The 20,079-nt window shown below is 44.7% G+C and overlaps 2 protein-coding genes across 5 annotated transcripts; one reads left to right on the top strand and one right to left on the bottom strand.

Annotated features, from left to right (window-relative positions):
- Positions 1 to 100: 100 nt before the first annotated feature.
- MMACHC (metabolism of cobalamin associated C) lies at positions 101 to 7,989 on the bottom strand. Of its 2 annotated transcripts, none has more exons than XM_088455587.1 (4): positions 7,863 to 7,989; positions 5,895 to 6,089; positions 4,073 to 4,225; positions 101 to 1,289 (listed from the first exon to the last, which is right to left on the bottom strand). In XM_088455587.1, the coding sequence occupies exons 1-4, from the start codon at positions 7,938 to 7,940 to the stop codon at positions 978 to 980; spliced, it is 738 nt and encodes a 245-aa protein (XP_088311713.1). In that variant the 5' UTR covers positions 7,941 to 7,989; the 3' UTR covers positions 101 to 977. The 2 variants fall into 2 exon arrangements, with proteins under 2 accessions (XP_088311713.1, XP_088311712.1); XM_088455586.1 differs by having other exon boundaries at positions 7,805 to 7,971.
- A 31-nt stretch (positions 7,990 to 8,020) lies between these two features.
- On the top strand, positions 8,021 to 18,550 carry CCDC159 (coiled-coil domain containing 159). 3 transcript variants are annotated; one of them, XM_088455583.1, is made up of 12 exons: positions 8,021 to 8,216; positions 8,780 to 8,862; positions 9,157 to 9,190; positions 10,461 to 10,621; positions 11,246 to 11,327; positions 12,249 to 12,441; positions 13,665 to 13,732; positions 13,900 to 13,976; positions 15,123 to 15,223; positions 16,604 to 16,668; positions 17,570 to 17,710; positions 17,893 to 18,550. In XM_088455583.1, exons 2-12 carry the CDS (start codon positions 8,797 to 8,799, stop codon positions 18,018 to 18,020), a joined length of 1,116 nt encoding a protein of 371 aa, XP_088311709.1. In that variant the 5' UTR covers positions 8,021 to 8,216; positions 8,780 to 8,796; the 3' UTR covers positions 18,021 to 18,550. The 3 variants fall into 3 exon arrangements, with proteins under 3 accessions (XP_088311709.1, XP_088311710.1, XP_088311711.1); XM_088455584.1 differs by lacking the exon at positions 8,021 to 8,216 and adding an exon at positions 8,305 to 8,555 and having other exon boundaries at positions 8,782 to 8,862; XM_088455585.1 differs by lacking the exon at positions 8,021 to 8,216 and having other exon boundaries at positions 8,719 to 8,862; positions 10,461 to 10,486.
- Positions 18,551 to 20,079: the final 1,529 nt, after the last annotated feature.

The raw sequence follows: 20,079 nt of genomic DNA, 5'->3' as shown, positions 1-20,079 counted from the left end.
CGCGCACAGGTTGTGACAAGTGCAGGGTGCTAGAATGAACACTACATTACCATCGCTTTGCAGATTTAACTGTGGTCAATGGAACAAACCTAAAAAAAAAATTTGGGACAGAACCTATTCAAACATAGGGTCTATTTTTTATTTATTTTTTTGTCATTGAAACCACGTCCTTTGCTGCCTTTATAATAAAATAAATAAAAATCCACTTAATATATGTCATCAATAATTATACCTGTCATCCCTTCTGTTTTACAGCATCCCCAAAATTACACAGCACAATACTCATTTATCTACATATTTAGCAGCTTTTATTAGCATCAAATCAGGAAAATATTCACCTCTCTGTCAAAATAATGATAACATTTTAAAAATATATATATCTGGAATTTCCCCAACTACCTAATAAATAATTTAAACCCACACAATAATTTAAAACACAGAAGCTTTTTCGGCTACACTAAAGGTCGCCCCAGCATAGATACGGTCACCAGCAGCACCTCCCCAAAATCATCTCTTGCAGCAAATCAGAGAAAGTCCATCATTCTATAATGAAAGTTGTATCATAATTAGGAGGTTGATTGAACCCAATCCCACCCGTGTGCATGCGCCATTTATGCCGATCTTACCGTATAAATAGTATGATCATCATCGTATTCATAGGACACGTCAATTGTCAGTTTCAAATAAATAATTAAAAAAATGTACCTGCAAACCCTACAAAGCTAACCCGCTTTAGTAAATCCAAACAGCCGTTTGGCCCCTGTAGTGTTTTAGCTGTAACATGAGGACAAGCCAAGAAATAAATGCACCAGTGATGGGGGCAATGCAGGATAAGTGGCCAGGAGAGACCATCATTATGCAGACAGAGTCTGAAGAACCTGCGATACCAAGGATTATTATATAGACAGCAGGTGATATTATTGATAGGGATTTCAACATTATAGAGACCCCATTCAGCCTCTTTGTGAGGGGCAGTTTCAGCAGGGTGGGATAGGGTGCAGCTGATCCCAGAGTTCCAGCAGCTTTAGCCGCTCTGCAGGTGGAGTAGTGAAGTAAAGCGTTTGATCCCCGGAGTACTTTTCCTCTGCCGGCAGCACGTCCCGGTACTTCCCATCTCGCCAGTTAAAGTTGAAATGCTCCAGCAGACTGATCCGGTCCTCTCTGCTGGGCAGGCAGTCTAGGGGCAGGATCTGCTCCAAATCAGGGGCCAGGACTTCAGTAAACACCAGCACAGCGCGGATGGCAAACCATCCACCGAATCGGGGGTGAACGCAGACTCCGTACATCTTCTGAAACAACAACGCAACAATAACTAATCAAGTGACTGCTCATCCCTGCAATTGTAACAATGGCAGCCAGATTAATAGGGAGGCTGGGAGCTAGAGCAACTCTAAAGCACAGCACAGTTCTCACCAGTTCCTGATCTGCTTCCTTATGTCACACTGGGCCTGATCCAGAGATGTATGCTAATCCATTCGCAGCTGCGATGCCGCACGCAGCTACTGAATGAAAATATGCCAATGCTGTAGCTGGCTGGAAATGTACAGAGATGCCCACTGTCAGGCTTCTCAGATCCAAGCAACTGCGTACAATTACGCAGCCGTTGTTGCAGACCATTCGATAATCGCCCATCTGAGTAGCCTCAATGGTCACACAGAATGACCACCTGAACTGAGACCTCTGAACCACTTTATTTGTGTATGGGTTTGCAGACGCAGGCTAAGGCGTGCCCAGAAAATGGCCGGGACACCCTGCAGTTTTGCAACAAAACTGTCCGGCTCTCCCAGTTACCTCCCCCAAGCGGCCCCTGATCGTCAATCACTATGCGAATACACCCTCTCTGCGAGCAGAATCGCCAATGCACCTTGGCGCATGCGCAGCACGACCATGACGGATATGCAGTCAACTGATAATCGATCAACTGATTATCGAAATAGCATACATTGCTGAATCAGGGCTCATACAGACGTTCTTTGTATTATAGCTGCAGCATTTCCATTACAGGGCAAGTAGAACCTAAACTACAAAATCTTGCAACATTCACAAATACAGTCAGGTGCATAAATATTGGGACATTGACAGAATTTTCATATTTTGGCCTCTATTCACCACCACAATGGCTTTGAAATGAAACAAACAAGATGTGCTTTAACTGCAGACTTTCAGATTTAATTTGAGGGTAATTACATCCAAATCAGGTGAACGGTGTAGGAATTACAATGGTTTCTATATGTGCCTCCCACTTTTTAAGGGGCCAAAAGTAATGGGACAAACTAAACAATCCTAAATCTAACTTTCACTTTTTAATACTTTGTTGCAAATCCTTTGCAGGCAATTACAGCCTGAAGTCTGGAACGCATAGACATCACCAGACGATGGGTTTCATCCCTGGGGATGCTCTGCCAGGCCTCTACTGCAAATGTCTTCAGTTCCTGCTTGTTCTTGGGGCATTTTCCCTTCAGTTTTGTCTTCATCAAGTGAAATGCATGCTCAATCGGATTCAGATCTGGAGATTGACTTGGCCATTGTATAACATTCCACTTTTTAGCCTTAAAAAAAAACAACTTTGGTTGCTTTTGCAGTATGCTTCGGGTCATTGTACATTTGCACTGTGAAGCGCCGTCCAATGAGTTCTGAAGCATTTGACTGAATATGAGCATATAATATTGCCCGAAACACTTCAGAATTCATTCTGCTGCTTTTGTCAGCAGTCACATCATCAATAAATACAAGGGAACCAGTTCCATTGGCAGCCATACATGCCCACGCCATGACACTACCACCACCATGCTTCACTGATGAGGTGATACGTTTTGGATCATGAGCAGTTCCTTTCCTTCTCCATACTCTTCTCTTCCCATCACTCTAGTACAAGTTGATCTTTGTCTCATCTGTCCATAGGATGTTGTTCCAGAACTGTAATGGCTTTTTTAGATGTTGTTTGGCAAACTCTAATCTGGTCTTCCTGTTTTTGTGGCTCACCAATGGTTTACATCTTGTGGTGAACCCTCTATATTCACTCTTGTGAAGTCTTCTCTTGATTGTTGACTTTGACACATATACACCTACCTCTTCGAGAGTGTTCTTGATTTGGCCAACTGTTGTGAAGGGGTTTTTCTACACCAGGGAAAATGATTCTTCTGTCATCCACCACAGTTGTTTTCCGTGGTCTTCCGAGTCTTTTGGTGTTGCTGAGCTCTCCGATGCTTTCTTTCTTTTTAAGAATGTTCCAAACAGTTGATTTGGCCACACCTAATGTTTTGCTATCTCTCTGATGGGTTTGTTTTGATTTTTCAGCCTAACCATGGCTTGCTTCACTGATAGTGACAGCTCTTTGGATCTCATTTTGAGAGTCAACAGCAACTGATTCCAAATGCAAATGTCACACCTAGAATCAACTCCAGACCTTTTACCTGCTTAATTGATAATGAAATAACGAGGGAAAAGCCCACAACTGTCCATGAAATAGCTTTTGAGTTGATAGTCCCATTACTTTTGGCCCCTTAAAGAGTGGGAGGCACATATAGAAACCATTGTAATTCCTACACCGTTCACCTGATTTGGATGTAATTACCCTCAAATGAAATCTGAAAGTCTGCAGTTAAAGCACATCTTGTTTGTTTCATTGCAAAGCCATTGTGGTGGTGAATAGAGGCCAAAATATGAAAATTCTGTCAATGTCCCAATATTTATGCACCTGACTGTATGTCCAAGTTCCCATAACAGGCGAATGGAATACACTTCTTCCCTGCTAACTCATGTATCCGATTGGACAGGTACTGAATAAACCAGAGAATAAAGGGGCCCAGTTAGGGATTAAGGAAAGAAGGCTCCATTGGACTTTGCACCCAAACTCAGTAAGGGAGTTTTATACGCTCATCAGTAGATGCTGATACACTGTACAGGTTGTTGTGCACTTTGTGTACCACGAAGCTTGTTTTATGACATTCAAACAACAATGGGGCAGATCCCAGCAGCACAGGCTGCTCTTATCGCTCTTATCTCAGTGTTCCATTTGTGTTACTGGAAGTTTTATAGAATTCACATTTCCCATGACAAGACTGCTCCTTACCCTCTTCCCCCAGGGATCCTCTGGTACATCCCTCCGCTGATAGTAATAGGCTGCTCCGGACACATGGGCTGCTGTCTGCATCAGGACCTTGGGCCGCCGGTTGGAATGAAGCTCATAGTCATAGATCACATCCACCTTGAGAGAGGGGAATCGCTGTGGAGAACAGTCAGACTTTAGACACCATGCAATCACTCATTTCTGGGGTTATGGATCCACACCTTGTGGGGGGGGGGGGGGGGGGCATGCTGTACAAAAACTCACTTCTGAGGTGGCCATGCCAAACATTCACTCACTTCTGGAGTAGGCCACATGCCAGACAATCACTCGGTTTCAGAGGAAGAGCCATAGGGGGCACACCAATCCATCGCTCACTTCTGGGGGAAGGGCCATAGGGGGCACACCAAACCATCATTCACTTCTGGGGGAAAAGCCATAGGGGGAACATCAAACCATCATTCACTTCTGGGGGAAGAGCCATAGGGGGCACACCAAACCATCTCTCACTTCTGGGGGAAGAACCATAGGGGGCACACCATCTCTCACTTCTGGGAGAAGAACCATAGGTGGAACATCAAACCATCCTTCACTTCTGGGGGAAAAGCCATAGGGGGAACATCAAACCATCATTCACTTCTGGGGGAAAAGCCATAGGGGGAACATCAAACCATCATTCACTTCTGGGGGAAAAGCCATAGGGGAACATCAAACCATCATTCACTTCTGGGGGAAAAGCCATAGGGGGAACATCAAACCATCATTCACTTCTGGGGGAAAAGCCATAGGGGGAACATCAAACCATCATTCACTTCTGGGGGAAGAGCCATAGGGGGCACACCAAACCATCTCTCACTTCTGGGGGAAGAACCATAGGGGGCACACCATCTCTCACTTCTGGGAGAAGAACCATAGGGGGAACATCAAACCATCATTCACTTCTGGGGGAAAAGCCATAGGGGGAACATCAAACCATCATTCACTTCTGGTGGAAAAGCCATAGGGGGAACATCAAACCATCATTCACTTCTGGGGGAAAAGCCATAGGGGGAACATCAAACCATCATTCACTTCTGGGGGAAAAGCCATAGGGGGAACATCAAACCATCATTCACTTCTGGGGGAAAAGCCATAGGGGGGAACATCAAACCATCATTCACTTCTGGGGGAAAAGCCATAGGGGGAACATCAAACCATCATTCACTTCTGGGGGAAAAGCCATAGGGGGAACATCAAACCATCATTCACTTCTGGGGGAAAAGCCATAGGGGGAACATCAAACCATCATTCACTTCTGGGGGAAAAGCCATAGGGGGAACATCAAACCATCATTCACTTCTGGGGGAAAAGCCATAGGGGGAACATCAAACCATCATTCACTTCTGGGGGAAAAGCCATAGGGGGAACATCAAACCATCATTCACTTCTGGGGGAAAAGCCATAGGGGGAACACCAAACCATCACATTCTTCTGGAGGGTACAATTACTCACTTTCAGATAGGATAAGGAAATTCAGGATTATATAGGATGGATGAGCAGGGCTTTCAGGGTCACATACATCATCCATTCATAGAGGTACATTCACACTTCCGCATATTAAGTGACATTGCTCATTCTATGACTGACATGTCTCGTATGAAGTGGGAGAAATAGATAACTTCTCTACACATCTATTGCATCGCTATAATGACTTAGCCAGAGTGGGAGATTTGCCCCTGAGAACGTCACCTAGTTGTCATAAGAGCGGAGATCTATAGATCTACTGATAGAGCTTTATTAGGAGACCTGATCAGAACATGGTCCCACTAAATCCTAAAAACAGACTCACCTCCTTTGCCAGCACCACGTGATACGAAACACACTGGTCAATGGGGTCTCGAAGACTCTGCAGCTTCTGCTGCGTAAGAAAAGGTCTAAATGCCTTCTCAAACATGGAGGGGGCACTAAGCACGACATATGCCAAAGTGTCACCAGGGTAGGGGAGATGAAATACGGGTTCCAGGGCAGCATTGTACCAACCAACCTGCAATGACAACAGTAGCCATCAATAGGTAAGCCAACAAATGCAGGATAATGTGTTGCTTTCCCCAACCCCAGACATTATCTGGTTGGGGCTATTTTACCATTTGGCTGTAGGACTAATAGGGCTCAGTAATTTCTAGGAATATCCCTGTAACTATTAATATAAAACACAGGAGTGTATAATAATATAGGCATGATACATATTGGCTTGTTGTCCCACAGCAATAGAAGAAATAGAGGAAGAAAGGGAGGGAGATGGGAGGAAAACGGGGGAGAGAAAGACGGGATGAATAGAAGGGGCAAACGGGAGAGAGACAGGAGGAATAGGAGAAACGGGAGGAATAGGGGGGGGGGAGAGAGAGAGGAGGATTTGGAGGTAAACAGGGAGAGAGACAGGAGGAATAGGGGTAAACGGGAGGAATATGGGGGGGGGGAGAGAGGAGGAATAGGGAGAAACATGAGAGAAATGGGAGGAAAGGGGGACAGCAGCATGAAAGACATGTGGGGGGGGGGGGGAATACATACAGCCGGAGAGAGACATAGGGAGGGGGGAGAAAACCGGAGGGAGACATTGGGGGGGGGTGACGCAGTATTCTCTGTAAAGCGCTGTGGAATATGTACGCTATTTAAATAATTTAATAAATACCTAAACACACAAACGCTAATCTCTGGAAGAAACACATGCAGGAAGAATGAAAACATATTTGTAACACTTTTGGCAGAGTTTATGCAGGTTTTTAGGTTTGATTAGTTTTTGTTGATCATTAAAGTGTACATGACGTGCGGCAAATGGTATACAGAGATATGATGTTGGTTGTCCATTATCACATGCTGCAATAATCTGCATCAAGTAAGCAATCTGTGGCCATCCAACTGGTGTGAAACAACTCCCTGGATGGCAAGTCATCTTATGTTATTAGCAGTACCCTAAGGCTCCAAAATTACATCTTAAGCTGGGCACACATAAGATCTATCGTCCGATATATTGCTGCAATGCGGTTCGGAACGATAGTGTGTACATCTAATCTGCCATCGTTCCTAGAATCATCCCATCTGCTGTGCTGCACATCACAGTCACACCATCGTAAGGTGTGTACCCAGCTTTACTCTCTGTGCCAGCGTATCATTCTGCATGGCCAGTTACTTCATGAGACAGCTCCTCTTCTGCCAGACATGCATGTTTTCCAATATCATACTCACTGAGACAATTCCTTTTCTACCTAACATTCATGTATGATCTTTTACTCACTGAGCCAGCATAATCTCCTGCATGGTCACTAATCTCCAGACAGCTTCTCCTTTACCATACATGCATGTTGTCCAATATCATACTCACTGAGCCAGTTCTCCTATTACCTTATATACAGCTGATAGACATGACATCTTACTCACTGAGCCAGTTAATCATCCTGCATGCACACTTACTTCCAGACAACTTCTCCTCTACCATACATGCATGTTGTCCAATATTATACTCACTGAGTCAGTTCTCCTATTACCTTATATACAGCTGCTATAGACATGACACATCTTACTCACTGATCCAGCTAATCATCCTGCATGCACTTACTTCCAGGCAGCTTCTCCTCTACCAGACATGCATGTTGCCCCATATCATACTCAGAGCCAGTTCCTATTTTACCTGACATACAGCTATGACCCCATGACCCGTACAGCCACGCTGCCAGGGCTCTTACTCACTGAGCAGCCACTTACCTTGCTCATATACTGTGCAGACACCGGGGTAACACAACGTAAGAGGCCCTGCACATACCTGGAAGGGGTAGATCTCGAAACCATAAGGTTGCAGCGCCCCCTGCAGCTGCCCCTGTATCTCCACGTGTGTGCTCATGTCACCTGGCTGACCCCCGTCTACCCCTGAGTCGCTGCTTTTACCCACTCGCCGCGCTGCTTCATGGGAATTGTAGTTCCGGGCGGCCAAAGGGGTGTGGCATAGAGTAACGCAGCTGTGGGAGCGCTGGGAGTTGTAGTTTCCCTGCTCGCTGTTACCGGTTCGGTGTCCTGGTGTTAGGACTACATCTCCCAGCATCCCCCGCGCTCTGCCCGTTACGTTATTGAGCAAAGCTGGACGCTGATACCCGGGAGACGGTTTGAATAATCCGTGGGTAAGACGAAGAGGAGGAGGAGGTGTGTGGGGGTGAGAGTCTGTGATAGGGAGAGTGGGGGTGAGAGAGAGGGCATCAGAGGGCATAAGGTGTTAATGGGTAACAGAGGGGTGAGAGAGATCTGTACTGTATACATGTGTGTGTCCCCATGGCTGCCATATGTATATATAGATCACATAGGATAAGCTGATTCTGTGATGCTGGTAGTGTTACTGTAATGTTGTTGTTATTGTTATTATAATATAACACACCTGCACATATTCTGAGTTTAGCACCCAGGTTCAGGGATAATATTGATCAGAGGACTCCTTGTAAAGTTCTGTCCAATAAGGGAGTGGTGAGTGCGGTATTATTATTATTATTATTATTATACATGTTATTAATTGCTATGCCTGGACCTGGAGCCAGTGCGGATCCCCAGACTTGTATACAGGAGACACAGAATCTCCGTATGAAGAAGAACCATAGTGGCATGTGGACATGTTGCTCTCATGGTCATATCACAAAGACATATGATATTTTCGCCCTCTAGTATATCTACAACTTGTTTCCGTATCTTGTCGGTGAAGGACGCTCAGCGCCATGAGCTGGAACAGTCAGCTGGACTCTATTCTGACCGCTACAGACAGCAACATGACAAGAATCAAGGTGGGAGATAATGAGGGCCCTGGATTGTGTCATTGTATACTGTATGCTACAGTGGCTTCATGCATGTGTCATGGCAGTCACAAGTATAATACATAGACCATATAGATGTAACAAAAACAAATACATTTGTTATAAGCTGTGTTCTGCTGGGGAAGCAGTTTCTGTTTGCGCACTAGGCTTCCTGATTGTTGTGTGTGTTTTTTTTGTGTTGTTTTTTAACCGTAAGGTTTTCCTTCTCTTAATTGCATATTATCTCTGGCTTTTCTGATCCTTGGCTTGTTTAATGCCTTGTAGGAGAGACTGTACAGCCGAGGGGAGATCACCAAAGGTAAATCTTATTTACTAATTATGCTTTAAAGTCTTCTTACATGTATAGCGATAGAAACACTGTAAGGGAGCGATGGTAGTGTAGGGATTAAGCTCCAGAGATAGATTCATTCAAAATGCATAATTTATTATCATAATCAAGAAACTGTATGGAAATCTGTGGATAACAACCTTTCCCCCGCATTATCCCAAACATGGATCTCTAGGAAAAATGAACAGGGGCACAAGGACACACTCATGTAGTATAGAAAACTGTTTTTTAAATAAAGAAAATTTCTGAAATAGTATCTAGGTTCTTATCTGGAACGCTAACAAGTTGGTAGTATAGGGCAGGGATAGGCAACCTGTGGCACCCGAGGCCACAGTTTTAGCATGCCTTAACAGCAAAACTATGTCAGGGCATGCTGGAATATGTAGTTCCACAGCAGCTGGCGTGCCACAGGTTGTCTACCCCTGGTAAAGGCTAAAGTTGCAGCTTAGTTCCTAATGGTTATTTATTTCAAATAATTCCCTTTTATTAGTCTCATCAATTGAATATTTTTCTTTTTATGAATATCACCCCAATTGCCTTTCTGCTAAGAACTTATTTAAGACAAATTATGTTTAAGTTCTAAGCCTGTTAGATAAAGGCAGGGGTATCCAACCCGGGTCCTCGAGAGCTACCAACAGTGCATGTTTTCCAGATCTCCTTACAGAATCACCAGTGAAATTATTAGCTCCACCTGTGGATCTTTTCAAATGTGTTAGTGAGTAATGAATACACCTGTGCACCAGCTAGGTGGTCTGGAAAACGTGAACTGTTAAGGCGCACATCCACTTGCCGACTAGGGAAAGACAGTCCGATTACGACATCGTAATTGTACCGTCGTTCCCCATCCCCTGCGGTGCTTACACTGAACGATTAGTTGTTCAGTGCAGGCACCCTCCGTTATCCCTGAACATGATTGATGTCGGAAATGACCAGTGGGAGCGCGCATTGCTGGTCGTTTCCGACATTATTGTGCACGATTAATGTACGACTGAACGATAACGATGTCGTTATCGTTCAGTCGTCCATTAATATCTGCTAGTGGATGTGCGCCTTGAGTAGCTCTCGAGGACCGAGGTTGGCTACCCCTGTTAGATAAAGGTAAATAATATATATATTATGTAATATTTTTAGTTTAATGTGGAGTTGCTTATCACAAGGGTTGTTTTGGTAGTTTGAAAATCATCCTATTTATTTTTTTTAGGATTTTCCAATCATTATTTTTTTTGCTCCTAATTCCCAGGAGATTGTCGCTATGATTTAGCACAAGTAAGGAAAACTCTGTATGATGAAGGGCCCCCTAAACCTGCTCCGCCATACACTCCGTCCACCTATGGCGCATCCCAGGTGGTCTCTTCCGAAGATATGTTGAATCTGAGCAGTCAGCTGCTTTCCCAAGCCAAGGTGCATGCAATCTGCCACCCTCATATTAATCTGTCTATTAGCAGCACAGTACTATGGTGAAATCTGTTTAATTGGTTCAACCCACAAACCAGGTGCCGCCACCGTGAGCAGGATACGGGAGCACTTTATAGGCTGTAGTTAGTATTCCGGTATGAAATAGTGTGGTAAATGCTGGTGTCTGTCTGCACGCCCGGGGTCGGTATTCTCGCTATTTCGGAAGCAGAGTGCAAAGAGGTGCAGTAAAAATTGGCGGTTTCTATGCAGATGAGCACTGACTTAAGAACGGTTGGCAATAGGAGAACAGTACTTTTGTTTTACTATGATTTACCCATAGGCAGTACATAGTTAATTTCTGTGCCTTTGTGGAGAGATCCTTTAATAGATTTGTGCCAGTCTGCTGTCACAGCTGTTTTGACCCCCAGGGGATTACGCACACTGCAGTTGTTATCGTGGCCCCCAAGCAGTTGCGGAACAGTAACAAGTAACAAGCATTGCATCATGTCAGCCACTGACACCTGAGACCTCCTGTGAGGCTACACAGCTGCCTTTGTGGCTTTTTCTCTGCAGACACAAGATTATTCATCTGTGGTTGTAATGAGTTAAACTGACTCCTTTTCCCCCCAGATGATTACCTCCTTGCACCAGGCCATTGGGCGTCTGGAGCGCGATCGGGATCTTCAGCTCCAGAGAATACAAAGTCTGGAAGGTACGTCACCAGCACTGCACTGTGCTCTACTGTGCTTTCAGCTATCTGATGCAATAATGCCATATACTCTACACCAGTGGTATTCAACATGTGTGTCCCTCCAGCTGCTGTGCAACTACACATCCCATAATTCCCTGACAAAGTTTTGCTATTAGGGCATGCCAAAACTGTGGCAGGACATGCTGGGATGAATAGTTCCACAGCTGCTGGAGGGCAGTATGTTGAATACCCCTGCTCTACACATCACTCACAGTCTGATTGATATAACTGCTCTATCAGCAATGTAACATAATACAGCTTGTAGCTATATATGATTTTTAGCTCTCTCCTTTGTGCTTGTACGGGAATATTGTTCCCCATGAAACTAAACGTTTTGGGTCTGATTCTGATTTGGACGCAAGTCCAAATGTGGAAAGATCTCGCGGATATCTGCAAACTGCGCATGAAAGCAGCACATGGACGGAGATCGAAAGGGCGGACAGATCGGTTGGTCGATTGGCTGATCTCTTTGTGTGATAATGGCGTTTCATGGGACTGATCTCTCTTTGTGTGATAATGGCGTTTCATGGGACTGATCTCTCTTTGTGTGATAATGGCGTTTCATGGGAGTATTATGGGCCATTTGTTTGGAGCATGCGGACGCAGATGGGACGCCTGTGTCTGACTGATCCTGTGCACCCAGCATGGGGTGGGTGTAAGTGCTGATACCAATGATGATGGCTTCAGATGGAAAAGCAGTGGGTGGCGCGGCCTTCCACATGAAGACATAGGTGGCATAAGGTTGTAAGCAGGCTGCCACAGCCACATGGAAAAGCAGCCGCTGATGCATCTGTCTCAGAATTAGGCCATAAGGCTCTGTCTGTCTTTGCATAATCGCTAATGAATGAACAGTTACAATAACAAACTTACTAATATCTACAGATGAGGTGCGCCGGATGGGAGCCGTGCGCGGGGATGTGTCTGAGTCTCTGCTGGAGAGAAAGGTGGAAGGTCTTAGACAAGAATTGTCCATTGAACTGCGCCACCTGCAGGACAGAGTTAGGGACTCTCCGTCGAGAGCTTCAAGTCCATCATTGCGCTCTACCGCCAGTATCTTACAGGAGGTGAATGAGAAGTAAGTGCATCAGCCTGGCTCCTCCCCCAAACGCACTCCCTACTGTTTACTAATATCTGCCCAATACGGGGTGATCTAATAGACTGGGGCTCACCCAATGTATGTTTGGCACTTTCTTGTGCGATACATTTGCTGGGGAAGATTAGGATGTGGAACAAAGAGTTTTTTTGTTTTCAGAAATATTTTGGACAACCTGGTGTTTAATATCAAGTTATATTTGTATTGTTTATTCTTTATATCAGTAGCGATCATAAACAAGCTAAGGAGAGTTGTAGGGTCCTGCTGGTCAGAGACATGCAATAAGGCAGTCCACAGAGAGCGCTAATTACAGGCTGAGATGGGAACGAGGAGGAGAGCCTGCTTTCCGGTTACTGCTCTGTTTTGCTTCTGATCTCGGCAGTGTTAGCTCAGCACACGGTCACTGCGGCCAATCTCTTAGGTGTGAGAAGTAGATTTACTAAAGCTTCTAAAACAGACAAGTAAATATGTTGGCCATAGGAACCAATCAGATTCTGTCTGTCATTTTCTTGAATGCAATAGACAAATGATAGCTACAATCTGGTTGCTATGGGCAACACTACAACATTTAATTTTTAGAAGCTTTAGTAAATCTACCCTTAAATCTTTGTTTACTGACCTCTAGGAATAGCCTGAATATTCTTCCTCTCCAGCTACCCCTTAGTAGAAGAGTATATACAGGTTGTCTCCCATATCCAAATATTCCAAAATAGAGAATTTTTGGAGTATGACTGAGATAGTGACACATTGGCTTTCTGATGGTTCAGTGTACACAAACTTTGTTTAAGGCACAACATTATTAAAGATATTGTATCAAATTACCTTCAGGCTTTGTGTATAAGGTGTACAGTATATGAAACTAAAATGCATTCTGTGTTTAGACTTCCAAAATACCAGAAAATCCAATATCGATATCCAAAATACATCTGGTCCCAAGCGTTTTGTATATGGGAGACTCAACTTGTATTGTAAACTTGGTGTTATCTGAATTTATTTTAATCGCTTAGTTCCTGAGTCTAGAGAGGCTTCATTTCTGTCCATAATTTCTTTCCGGAACCATGTTTGTCCTCCTCCTTTTTTTGTACCCCCTGCAATTACCATATTGACTACCCTCTTCACATCACCGCCATTTGTAGCTGGTGTGCTGTACTTTAGGTTTTGTTCCTTCCCGTCTGTGTTACTGTAACATTTTTTGTGTATTGTAGCAAAAGGCTGATTTGGAAAGAGTACGAGAGCCTGCGGAGAGATACCGATTACCTGCACCAAAGATTACGTGAGTACACATTCAGGCGGGAGCGGGTACAAGTGGCTTGCAGGCGGCCATGTGTCTGATCTCTAATTGCTTCTAGTAGCTCCTGACAGCTCACACTAATGTTGTACCATGCACCGGAATGTTGTACCATGCACCGACCACGGTTACAGATATTTGTCTTCCGGCAGGCCGGCAAGAGGACGATTTGCTGCGGCAACTCTCAGAGGGACAGGAGCTGAAACGGGCTCAAGACAAAAATACAATGGTGCGTGACGTGCAGTGTTAGCGGGAGACATTTATATGACATCATAAAGGTTAATGCCTTTATATAGTCATCATTACTCTAGTACTTTCACCACCTTCCATTGTAGAGTGACATCACTGTACATAGAGAATGTAAAGTAAAAACAAGAAGCGTTTCAGTGATAAATCCAGCAAAACTATCCCCATACAAAGCACACTTACCATTATTCTCTATCTGTCCTCAAATATCCTACTGACCCCCACACCAGCATTGTTGTGTCATGCATAACCATCTGTCTGGCCCAATAATCTATGGTATTTACTGTGTGTCCTATAGATTGTAAGCTTCCGAGCAGCGCCCTCCTATCTCTTTGTCTCTCTGTTAATTGCCAGTCTCCTTATATTCCTAAATTTGTTGCCACCGGTAAAGCGCTGTATTAATAAATGCTACTAATGATAATACAAACATACCTAGGCCAGCGACTCCCCTAACTATAGTGCTAGGAAGAGCCATTCTGTAATGGGGCAGCAATGAGGAGCTGAGATCAGCCGTAAGCATTGCAGTGTGATCCGGAGCAAGGCTACACGGTCAACAAATTCACCCAAATATTACTATTAAAGAAAAACGACCACGATTATAATATTGGACAAGAGTCAGGAGAATAAAAGAAGATAAAACTACATTAAATATATTGCAAGTTAAAACTTCGCATGGAATATAGACAAAAAAAATCATGATTGAAATTAAATAACATAAGTAACACAAAGAATAAAAAAATGACATTACAGGTCGTAACAGATCAAATAGAGGAACGGATGTTTAACAAAAAGTAAAGTTGCTCTATTTAAACCATCAGAATCTAGATTGCTTAGTTTGCATGTGGAAAGGGGTTTGCTATTCCTGTAGTCCGTCACCTCTGAGGTTTCCCCACGTTGTGTCACTTACCAGGCGGAGTATTGAATCTGCTAGCGGGAATAGCGGCTGCTTCCCTGACGTTGAGTGAGGGTGGTCCCTTCTATAACCACATAATTATATTGCTGTATGTAAATAATATGCTGCTTCTGTGGCTTTTGATCAGTTATGTAGATTAGGGGTGAGTATGGTTACTGTGCATGGCTGTCTGTGATGTGACGTATACAATATACATCTGCCTGTCCGTTTATGTAGGCGCTGGAGCGGTTACTGAGCAACCATCAGATGCACGCACAGGAGCTGGACAGGGTCTCATCAAACACACAGGGAGTGCTGCGAGATGTTATGCAGATCAGGTACTGCTGTCTGTGGGTATAACATAACCAACATGTTCTGCTATTGGCAAGATTTGTGCAGAACACCCTGAATCAGATTACTATACTGATATATCTACAGTATTTCTTTACCGATAACTCCACTGTATCCTATTCTCTCTACCAATGGCTTCACCATATCTGATATTACCTTTACCTATAAGCCCCACCCTATCACATTACTGTTAACATTAAGCCCCTCCCATTACTGTTAATAAGCCCCACCCTCTCTCATTAACATGAGTGATGAGCCCTATCCTCTTCCATTACTGTTAAGAATAAACCCCAGCCAATCTTATTATTGGAAATAAGATCCAGCCTATCCCGTTACCACTAATGATAAGCCCCACCCTCTCCCGTTACCACTAATGATAAGTGCCACTTTATCCCATTACCGTTAATGATAAGATCAACCCCTATTCCTTTAACAGTAACTCCACGGAATTGTTTTCCGGTTTCCCGTGGTAAATTCATTTAATAAATTGTAATTGCATTGTAACTTCTATTTGTAAACTTTCTCCTTAATTAGGTTGAACTTCAGAGGAATTCATTGGTAATCTTTGTATTAAGATTTGGGTTGCCTCGCGCTCTCTTATTAAGATCGTGTTTGGGCAACAAATATGTCTGAAAAGGTTACCCAATCCCTCTGGAGAGTCATATATTAATATATAACAAATTGTGCCTGTCAGTCAGAAAGTATCAGGGGAAAGTACGTTCCTCACAGTAATTCAGTACTCTGAGATATTTCTATGTATTTACTAACAGGAATCACAAAATACAAAATGACATGTACACTTATAATGAGTGTAAACCAACAATACGACAGAGAATAAAGGAGTGGGAGGGATAGAGGCAATGCTGGGCAAATCAGAAATGCAGTTTAGTAATCGTGCAAGTAAGAGATAAAATAAAGTTGCTATAAGTTAAATATAGGTATAAGATTAATAGCTCTTTGTGATTTGAAGGCAAATCACATAGAATTGGTGTCTTGCAAAGGTATAAAGCGTGGGGTCCCACATCTATAAACTAGCAAAGTGAAGGGGAATGCTTGTGTAGAAAGGGGCTAATAAATCCAGTGATTGGGTCCTACGTCAGATGTTTGGTGACAAATGCATGACCATCCGTGGTATAACATTGAGGGATGTGTTAGTAGCGGGGTGCCCCTACGGGTGTGATCGAGGGCAATGTGGGCCCATGGAATGGAGCACAAAATAGGGACTCTGGACTGTACTGCCCACCTGGGACACAGCTATGCAGCTGTCTGTGTGACTTGTGACTATTTATGTTTAAGTCAGTAACGTATCACTTTGCAAAGCAATTCATAGGGAAGTCTCATTGTACAATTCTCTGACTCCTCTGCAGATCGGCCATTAGTGACCTAAAGGAAGACGTGAGGATTGTGGAGGGGAAAGTTTCTGCCCACAAAGGTAAGAAAGACAGATCTGGTTAGTGAGATCCCAGAAAATTGGGTTGTATGATAAATATGTCTGATACTGTACATAGATCACAACTGAGATAAAAATCAACTGGTCTGTATTTAAAATTGGAACTTGTGTATTAGAGGAAGTGATGTGCCATATACAAGGATAGAAGTCACCTTATGTACAGGTCTCATGGCTTTATATGGTCACCGCCTCCTGGTGACGTCTGATATCCTTATATTACAGCAGGGAGCACAATCTTCAACCAATCTGTTAATAATTCCCGCAATAACATCTGAGCTCTAACTATAATGTAGATGGCTTGTGTCAGCCAGGGCTGTACATATGGAGATTTATATAGTGAATGCTGTAGGTCATAAAGAAATTAGCAGTCAACCTGTTGTTTTATGCTCTATACCAGGGATGGGGAACCTCAGGCCCGGGGAATCATTTGGTCTGGCCCTCGGAGCTTTTTTATGCTAGCCTCGTCTGGCTAGCGGGGTGCCTAGAATGGTTCCCTGCAGCCAGAATCTATGCAGCACACGGTCACACCGCTGCCCTTACAGCTCCCTGGAACATCCTCAGGATACTCCAGGCATTGCTGTAATCACCGGCGATTGTGGCCCCGCCCTGTGACACAGCACACGGAGGGGGCGTGGCCTGCACTGGGCCCGCGAATAATGTTATATATAACAAAATGGCCCTCGGCAGAAAAAAGGTTCCCCACCCCTGCTCTATATGGTAACAAAGTGCATTATTCCATATATTAGTTACAGTAGTGCAGTGTTACTCCTTATAATCCCTTAGTAAATATCTTTCATGAAAACTACAATGATTTGCATTGCTCGGTCATTACATCACCATACATTGCATATTGATAGAACCATTCTCTGTGTGTGATCTACAGAACCGAGGAGATCTGCGAGAAGACAGATCAGCAAATCACCGTCCTCTTCCTCCGCAGATGATGCGCGCTCACAGATCAGCTTAGGTGACATCAGCTCTGCGGACACTTCGTACAGTCTCGGAGTCCCCGATGTCTCCGAAGGTATCAACCCCGTTCCCCATGTTAATGACAATATAGGATCATTATATTGTATCAATCTGGGTTTAACGTTTTCTGTTATCTAGGCAGTAGCTTCAGTGTATGCAATTGGCTTTAATAGCTGGAGCCAAGTGCACAGTGTTGCTCAGGGTTTGACATAGACTCTCACTGTTTGTGGCCTGCAGGATCTAGAGCGAAGTCCAGCTCGAGCAGAGACCGGAAGAGCAGAAGCGGCCTGAGCGACCACAACTTCAGCGACGACTTGGATGGACTTTCAGACAGCCCCCCAGAGCTTAATTTCAGTGACCTCTGACCCATGCCCCCACTGAGCCTACTCTAGTGCAGCTACCTCCAGCTCCAACCACAAATTACTTTATTTAAAAAATATATATATTTACATTATGAACCTTTCTGCTCCAGAAAACACAGGAAGAGAGATTTAGTATTTACAATTGGGTGTTCCCTTTTAAATCTTGCTGGAAATGGTGAATGCTGAAGAATATGTAGAATGATTTGATTCTGGTACTGGAGGATTATCTGTGACTCAAAATTCACTCTGTAATCATTATTTTGGGGCATCAGCGCTCTCTCATATCAGTCCCCCAATAAGGGGTGTACTGCCCCCTGCTGCTATATAACTGAATGACAACTGTACAATCATTGATCAGGGTGTGGTCACCATAAACTCTGTGCTGCTATGTATTTTGTGCCTATAGACTTTACAGTAACATCTGTTATATTAGATAAACATTTTTTATATTTCCTATACAATGGAACTTTTACATCAAAAGGACAATAAACCCTTTCAGGACAAACGGTTTTATATATAATGTAGTGTTCAGAGACTTGCGCTTGCTATATTCATGGGCATTGTGGGTGGGTGTAGCGGGGACTTGTATAGCACCAGGTGTCTGTGCTGCCACCTCGTTAGGGAAGATTATTGTTATACCTATGTTTCTACCTTAGGGATCCACAGGGATACCTTGGGGTATAGGGCTTGGCTCCCAGCCCCTGAAGATCTTCAAGAGTGGTAGCATAGGACTGTCCAGCGGACGTCCATGCTACCGCTCCGACACCCCCGCTAGCGGAACCCCCGGGGGCCTTGGACTGTGGCCGGATGTACGGGGGGCCACTTAAGGTAAGCAGCAGGCGTCTGCGGTAGGCTCCCGCTGAATCACAGTCCGGCGTCCCCAGGGCTGGGGGCTCCCTGGGGATGGCAGTATAGTGGAGCCAGGCGGATGCCTGCGCTCTTCACTAGACCACCAGGGATACGGGGCTGGAGCGTTGCGGAACACGCTCCAGCATCCCTGGGGATTAATGGCCTGCCAGGGGAGGACGCCTTCCCTGTAGCGCACAGGAGGCTCCTCCCTATCACTGGCGTCGGCGCCTTACATAAAGGTTTTGGCGGGCTGAGGCAGTGACCCTCCTCAGGCCCGCCTCCCTTCATCCTCCGGCGGCCATTTTATGCAAAACGCTGTGGTGACAGGGTGCGGAGCCTGGGGTGCCCCTTACATACCTCTCCTCCAGTAAAGGTCAGCGTATATAGCGCTATCACTGCCAGGCTGTAAGTCTGTGTATGTGATAGTGCATTTAGTGCAGAGTTTTCTGCATTGTATGTGACTTTGTGTGCCTGATTTTTCTCCTGTCAGCCATTTTAGCTATCCCTATTTCTTCCTCCTGACCAGCCCTCTCAGTGCCAGTACTGTCAGGGTAGGAATTTACCTCACAGTTTTAGATTTATTTCTGTGAGAGGAGTGTCACATTCCACTATGTCCAGTGAGGACTCTGTTAGAGGAGCACCTCTCCTATTTTCCTGCTGCAGATGTAAAGCAGGTGTGGGGGAGGGGGCGGTTATTCAGGATGGGTTATGTGCTACATTTTTGGCCATCCCTGGTACCTCTGCTGTACCCAGCACCTCTCAGGAGCCACCTTGGGCTTGTTTTGCACAAGCCCTGACTGTTCTTGTAAATAGGCTTGCAGCCCCTCCTACGTTTCCACAATTGGGGTTTGCACAGCAGGCGGTAGTCCCGCCTCCTATTCTGGGAGTTCCGGGACCGATAGTAATGCAGTGCCCCCGCAACAGGTCCTTAATCAGGCTGACCCAGGTTCGTCTGATTCTGGGGTGCGGGGCTCTCAGCAGGATCAATCTATACCTGCTAAAAGACCGTTATTGTCATATCCATCCGCTCAGGATGATGAGGATGACGGCTCGTCTGATGAGGGTGAAATTGTAGATTTGTCGGACACTGACACTCCTCAAGTAGGGGCAGAGGCTAAGTCTAGTATTTACATTCCAGGCCTCATTCGGGCAGTCCGTGCGGCCATGGTAATTACTGACGACAACTTACCTGCAGCGCCTACTCATGCTTATT

The sequence above is a fragment of the Taudactylus pleione genome, unplaced genomic scaffold (genome assembly GCF_031769625.1).
Source record: "Taudactylus pleione unplaced genomic scaffold, aTauple2 ptg000662l, whole genome shotgun sequence".
Taxonomy (NCBI): domain Eukaryota; kingdom Metazoa; phylum Chordata; class Amphibia; order Anura; family Myobatrachidae; genus Taudactylus; species Taudactylus pleione.
This window is presented reverse-complemented; position numbering and strand designations above follow the sequence as displayed.

What these genes read in the sequence shown, in the direction of transcription:
- MMACHC (XM_088455586.1), bottom strand. Translation starts at nt 7,888, where the DNA reads ATGGTTTCGAGATCTACCCCTTCCAGGTATGTGCAGGGCCTCTTACGT. An exon ending in ACGTGGTGCTGGCAAAGGAG is followed by an intron (nt 4,226 to 5,894) that starts GTGAGTCTGTTT and finishes TGTTCTCCACAG; the next exon opens with CGATTCCCCTCTCTCAAGGT. An exon ending in AGGATCCCTGGGGGAAGAGG is followed by an intron (nt 1,290 to 4,072) that starts GTAAGGAGCAGT and finishes TTGTTGTTTCAG; the next exon opens with AAGATGTACGGAGTCTGCGT.
- CCDC159 (XM_088455583.1), top strand. Translation starts at nt 8,797, where the DNA reads ATGAGCTGGAACAGTCAGCTGGACTCTATTCTGACCGCTACAGACAGC. An exon ending in CCGAGGGGAGATCACCAAAG is followed by an intron (nt 9,191 to 10,460) that starts GTAAATCTTATT and finishes CCTAATTCCCAG; the next exon opens with GAGATTGTCGCTATGATTTA. An exon ending in TTACAGGAGGTGAATGAGAA is followed by an intron (nt 12,442 to 13,664) that starts GTAAGTGCATCA and finishes TGTGTATTGTAG; the next exon opens with CAAAAGGCTGATTTGGAAAG.